Source organism: Charadrius vociferus, unplaced genomic scaffold (assembly GCF_000708025.1).
Source record: "Charadrius vociferus isolate BGI_N301 unplaced genomic scaffold, ASM70802v2 scaffold88, whole genome shotgun sequence".
Classification (NCBI taxonomy): domain Eukaryota; kingdom Metazoa; phylum Chordata; class Aves; order Charadriiformes; family Charadriidae; genus Charadrius; species Charadrius vociferus.
The window spans coordinates 2,300,577-2,306,992 of record NW_009649619.1 but is presented as its reverse complement, the minus strand read 5'-3'; the positions used below and the strand labels follow the sequence as shown (position 1 = coordinate 2,306,992).

The 6,416-nt window shown below is 38.3% G+C and overlaps 1 protein-coding gene across 1 annotated transcript in view; it reads right to left on the bottom strand.

Annotated features, from left to right (window-relative positions):
* ABLIM2 (actin binding LIM protein family, member 2) overlaps nucleotides 1-6,416 on the bottom strand; it is a 116,875-nt gene that overhangs the window by 49,051 nt on the left and 61,408 nt on the right. Inside the window, exons 8-9 of the mRNA XM_009890525.1 lie at nucleotides 6,312-6,370; nucleotides 2,204-2,281 (exon numbers count right to left, since the gene is read on the bottom strand). Of these exons, the coding sequence (XP_009888827.1) occupies nucleotides 2,204-2,281; nucleotides 6,312-6,370 (137 nt within the window). The remainder of the gene's footprint in view (nucleotides 1-2,203; nucleotides 2,282-6,311; nucleotides 6,371-6,416) is intronic.

Below are 6,416 nucleotides of genomic sequence, written 5' to 3'. Positions count from 1 at the left end.
GACCACTCAACCATGACCCAGGAACTTGTTTCCCATGAGATAGTGTGTTGCTCAGAATGATTGTGTTGCTCTGACTTGATGCCTTTGAAAGAATGAGCACAACAGATTCACGGTTCCTAAGCTTTAACAGTTTTCTCTGAATTCTCTTTTGTCCAACACGATACTTCACAGATCTCACCAGTTGTTAAGGCACAGTTTTGCTATTGGGTTTAATGATCTGAATCCTTGTTACTGCGGAAAGCGGCTGTCCTGCGTGCGCCTTCCTACTCTGCTCTGCCTTCTACATTAACATTAGAGACATGTAGATGGCTGGGTCTTTTTTTGCCTCTCCGGTTGGCTGGAGCTTTTTCCTAGGTTATTTTCTAGCTGAATCTGGTCTCAAATATGACTGATCATTCCTCTGTACCCACTAGTAATAGCACCAAAGAGGAGACGGGGAGACATGGTTGGAGAGGAACAGGGCCATGTGTGGGTGGGACCTGCCTTTCAGTGGCACCATGAATTTAGGTTTGGTAAAACCAATCACAAAAGGACCCCAGACAAATCTTAAGCATGTCTGTATGTCATAACACTCCTGTAATACAAAACAGATGCAAAAGATAGCCAAAGAATTATTTTGATAATGTGAAAGTCCAATAAGATGTTTTTAATTTTTTTTACTTTCCTGTTCATGAAAACCAAAAGAGAATTTAATCAATCTCACAGCTTTGACAATTAAGCAGTCAGAGATGAGACAGATACACCAAGAACTTGCACACTTCTGGGGAATCTTTTTTCTTAATTGACTCGTATTTGCTAGACAGCTTTATTCTTTCCCAGTCCCAGCTGCCTCTAAAGTATATTGCAATAACAAACATTAGAGTTGTGTGCCGATTTAATGATATCCTTTGAAAAAAAGAACGGAGGATTGTCCTTGACTTTTAACAGCCTGTAAAGCATATTTAAAGCTGTAATCACAAACATCAAGAAAAACAGTACCATCCAACAATTAGATAAATGTCACTAAAACCATATAAATATTAGAAAAATGATCATGCTTCTAAAAATAAAGTGGTTTGTGGCTGGAGAGATAGAGACCAGGAAAGCACTTACATAATAGGCTCCTAGCACAATGAATTGTCTTCACAGGAGTCGAGGCAACGACATTTTTTTTTTTACGGGGAATATACCACTGGTATCCACCAGCACGGAGCTCTACTGGAAGGAGAACTCAGAAAAACTGATGGGTATTTAGATAAGGGGCAGTTTCAACACTTCTAGTTCAGCCTTACTCAGTTAACGGGTATATATTGCGTTTGAAATAATTTTTAATTGAAGAAAAAAGACAAATTTGGCTTCAAAGCACTCTTTTGCTTGTTTCTGTGTAGTAGATAAAAGCCCTTCATCTTTCTACAATAACCTGTCCGGCAGTGAATCGCATCTCCAGCAATTCCCTCTGCGTATGATCCTATCGGATGAGAAAGACCTGCCTACCTGAGCAATACTTGGACAGGACAAAGAATAGCCTTGGGAATACTGAAGCTCTCCAAGACATCTTTGTATGGAACACGCTACACTTGTGGATACTTTTCACCTATTGGCAGCAGCCTTGAGAATTCGACCGTGAACATTAGCTACAGCAATTATGACAAGCAAGGTACACCTGGTATTGAAAGAAAACATACTCAGCATAAGCTTTTATCATACTTGTTATTTTAAATTCTCTCTATGAGCTTTCCAGAGCTAGCGCTTCTGAGACCATAAACACATCAAAGGTCCCCTGAGGTTAGGGACTGGCAGTTGTCAAGGCCCGAGTCCTGCAATCACACACATGAGCATTTTCATAAGCAATCAGATGCAGGCTCAAGAGCTCGATTTAGACAAGTTGTGTTCAAATCTAGGCTTGTAATCTACCTGTGGGCTGTACTGTTTACTTAAACTTTTCTTTTTAGAAAGCACTGTGGTATTTTGCATGGTTTGGTATAAGCCAGCTCTAGCGGTAATGTAAGTGCTATAAATACACCACAAAAAATAACAGGGAACTGCCAGAATGCCATTATGGTAAATGCAGTATTCAAACGTTTTAAACATGAGAAAGTAAATTCCATTTTAGAGGAATCACCAACTGCAGGAGTTTGGAGATACTAGCTTTCCACACGATGTGCTAAACTGTAGGAGGAAGCACAGGGTTTTCCCTGAACGAATTTCACCAGGAAATACTCACATAGATCACACGGCTTGGGGAACCTGATGTACTTGAAGCAGGTACAGAAATAATACTCTCAGATGAAGTCCTCGTTTCCTAAGGCAGGATAAGAGAAGTGAAGCAGATAAGAAATAGAGGAAAGGGAGGGAAAAATATAACTTACTTAAAAAAGTGTACAAGACACTTCGTTTAATTTAACTTTTACCACTCACAAATGGCATATCACAGCGAGCTCAAAACATACAGGCATACCAAAGAATTAAAAATAAAAGACGACCTTTAGTCAATCAAATTGACCTTTGGAAATGCAAAAATGATTTTACATGGGATTTTCTTTTCCCCTCTCTTCAGAATGAAATGGAGCACTTCTGGACTGCCAGGACAGCCTTTGGGCACTATCAGGAACAAGCAAAGTTACAGCAGCTCTGAGTCCAGGGTCACAAGATGATACGGTGACAGCAATTTTTACTTTAAGATTATACCATCAAACTAATCTATATTGCTTCCGGAACATGTCACACCACTATGCCACTCACTCACAGCAAACAGCACGACATCCTGCAGAGCACCCTGAATGAGGCACCCAACAGGTGAGCTTCCCCCTCTCCCACTGTAACACTACCAGGTTAATTTTAATGCTCAACTGGTTTTGTTCTGTTTTCAATCATTCTGGCATTCAGAGTGGCAGACCTTTATTGTTTTCTTTTTGGTAGATTCCTTTGTGATGAAAAATATAATTACTTTTAAATAACAAAGGGTTGGGAGAGACAATGATATAAACCATGAGCGAACAGACCTGACATTCATAATTGAAGTTTAAACAAATCTTACTATGAAATCAATGGGTTTATACCCTCTTTTACCCAGATATGTTAATTCATCATAAAATACTCTTCTCCATCTATGGAAAAATCTGTCCCTGATTGCAAAAAGTACGTATTTTTTCCATGCACTCTGAATGACTGCCAATTACTGCCCCACCGAAGGCTGGCACTTCTCAACTGGAAGTTACAACTGTTCAAACCCTTATAAGGATTTTAGCATTATTAAGCTGTCAGGTCAAGGAAGTATCCTTCTTACTACTCCAGTCTTTGCTTGAAATATTTAGCAGCTTTTAGAAGCAATATGTGAATATATCTGTACCGTACTGTGTGAGCAGAGCAAACAAACTCAATGATCACAACTATCCTTCCACAGACCTTCTTTAGCCTAAATAGTCCTATGGACTTCTCTGAGACAGTATATGGAGATACTTATCCGTATAAAAAAAGATTCAGTTTATTTGTTTTGGCATGTCTGCCTGGGATTTGGGAATTTTCTCCCCCTCATTTTCAGTTGTGTCGCACTGAGGCTCTGGACGAGCTCAGAAGGTCCAAGGGAACAAGGCAAACACTGGCATGGAAATAAAGTATTCTCTGAGAAATACTTGTGGCTGCTGTTGAGATGATCATTCAACACGGACAGTGTAATTGCATTGACCTTCTGCATAGTTAAAGCATACTGCAAGTTTCTAGAACTTTTGTAAATGACATGGAAGTGTCAACAATGCACTGATGTCACATGCAAACCATACTTCTCTTTCATTATGTCCCTACAGGAGGTCCAATGAGAAAAAAAAAAACACTAAATAAACCTGCACTATTTCAATGTTTTAAACCCTGTTAAAGTCAAATGACAGTTTTGGATTAACCTTGTGATTCCCTAGATAAAGCTTCAGAGTTTCTTTCTGTATCATGTCCATCAGTGGATTGTGTTTTAAGATCACACAGTGTAGCATGACCTTAAAACACATAACATACCTGGCTGACTATATTTAGTAACTCTTAATAAATTCCTGGAGTTTTTTCAGGGGCCCTCTTGTTTTTAAGAACAACTATAATTCATTAAAATGTCCAGCTTTTGCAATCAAAGTGTAGATCTCATCTTTTTAAGGTACTTCTGCAGATTGCTTCCCTGCTTCCTTACACTATTCAGCTACTCCCACAAATCATCCCATTTATTCTCCTGGTGATTAAAGCCTACTCGTTCCACATCTCACACAAGCTCTTTCTTCTCTGCACGATCCATTACCCCTTTTATCATCCCCAGTGCACACGTGCTGTACATAATCTCCTAGCTTTTCCAATAAAAACTCACATCTCAGTTGATTCCATTGCTTCTGTTCAGTTCTTTTCTCCATACTACGCATTTTTATTCTCCCTCCACCTACCTCTACTCCTTTATGCCTTTTAATAATCCTTATTCTTTCTCTTCTGACCTTGATTTCTGCTGTCTTTTCCAGCTTTATCCCTTCTGCTTACAATCTCACTCCCCTATAATTTTTCTTTTTGCAGTCACTATCTTTCACAACTTCTTTTTCCCTTCCACTCCATCTCCAAAGTTTTGGAGCGTGCTGCCACTTACTCCGTCTGCCTTTGTCACCTACTTTAATTACATGCTGTGCATATATCTATATAAATATATAGAAAGACAACTTTTAAAAACAACAAACTGCAAAGGTTGACCAGAAAATTTCTCAACCAGTATACCCCATTCTCAACTCAAGTTATATTGAAAAGTCCATTACTACCCTCTTTGAAATGGTACCCTTTCTTCTTGGTTTATTTTTTCAATAATGAACGTAAAGACCAAAAAAACAGGAAAAACCCAAAGAAAAGGAAAAATGACTAGACGTGGAAAAGTTCTTTGAGCTCCATTCTGTTGTTTTTTTTTTCCCCTACTCAGGCAAAACTCCCACTGACTTTCAGATACAGATGTCTTCCTCTCTGCTGGGGACAGGGCAGACTCCCAGCACTTGGAGAGATGTGTTATAAATGAGTCAGCCTTTACAGTTTCTTACAAGTACACTTTCTTTGCCTTTGTGAGGAAAAGGCAGTCAGTAGGAATCCAGTACAACTTTGTCCACTGCGTTTCTTTGAAGGAGGGAAAAAAGAAACTCCAACCTAATATGTTTTCGATAAATTACATAGGGTTTTAGGCTTGCAATTTCAGTTACTCAGCCAGAATAAAATCCTTAGGAAGCCTAAAATAATGCTTAATAGTATTAAGTTGAATCAGCAGCACTTATTAAATTATTTTGACAATTTTAAATACAGATATATTAAACAATACATTTTATACTGAAACACTACTTATTTGATATTCAGAGCTCACCATGAAGAATACCAGAGCAATCACTTCCCAAACACTTGGGTACAAAAAATACAGCCAAGATCCTTCAGGATAAAGCCCAAACCAATTTTTTTTTTTTTTTTTTTTTTTCAAAATTGTAATTTAGTCAAAGTTGCACTTGCTAACATACCCTATTTGTAAACACTCTTTTTATAGCTGCTGCCTGCTGTTCTGACTTGTGTCTTCCATCCAAGCCTTGATGGATCAAAGCAGAGCTTTTTCGAACAAGGATACCAAGGGTACCACTTGGAGCATCAGAGAACATCAGAACTGAAAAACCCTGTCCTTGGCCTCCACGTTAAATGAGGTAGTCCCACCACTTCAGAGAGATCATTTCCCTGGCTACAGATTAATTCTTCATTTCCTAGGGGCAGCTTATTCATCTGCTAACCTTGTAATTATTAAAGTTGCCAGAACTCCCCCCTCTTCCCGTTGCACGCAGACAGATGCACAAATCATCCAACTTAAGGAGGTACTTAAAGCCAGAGATTAAATTAAGTTGGGGCTGGCTTGCCAACATTTTACAAACAAATAATAAAAAAAAAATTCCAAGGAGAGATTTTTTTTGTAAAAACAAAGTGAAAGTCCTCTGATCTTTCAAGTGTAGAGCCACATAAAAAGAGAAGTCGTGCATCAATCACATCATAATCAGACAGAAGTTAAAAATTAACTTTGTTTTTTCTTATTCATATTTTCACATTTTTCCTCATGCAGTTTACACACATAACTCTTAGGTCAGCATTCTCCTGAACTTGTAGCTTTAGTCACTAAGTAAAAGCAGAATATTTATATTATGTTATTACATTACATTAACCTACTGGATTTCTGTCATTTACAATTTAAAATTACAGTACTGAAAACAATCCAAATCCTTCCCTCCATGCCCACTGCAAAAAAAGGGATAGAGAAAAATATGGCAATGGAATAACACTGGGTAAAAATATGGTCTTTTTACCTTGTTTTTTTCTTCAGCCTTTGCAGCCTGTCTACAAACTGGATGCCAAATGGATGTACCTGGAAAGTAAATTTCAAGTTCTTCTTAATTCAGTTCCACAATAAG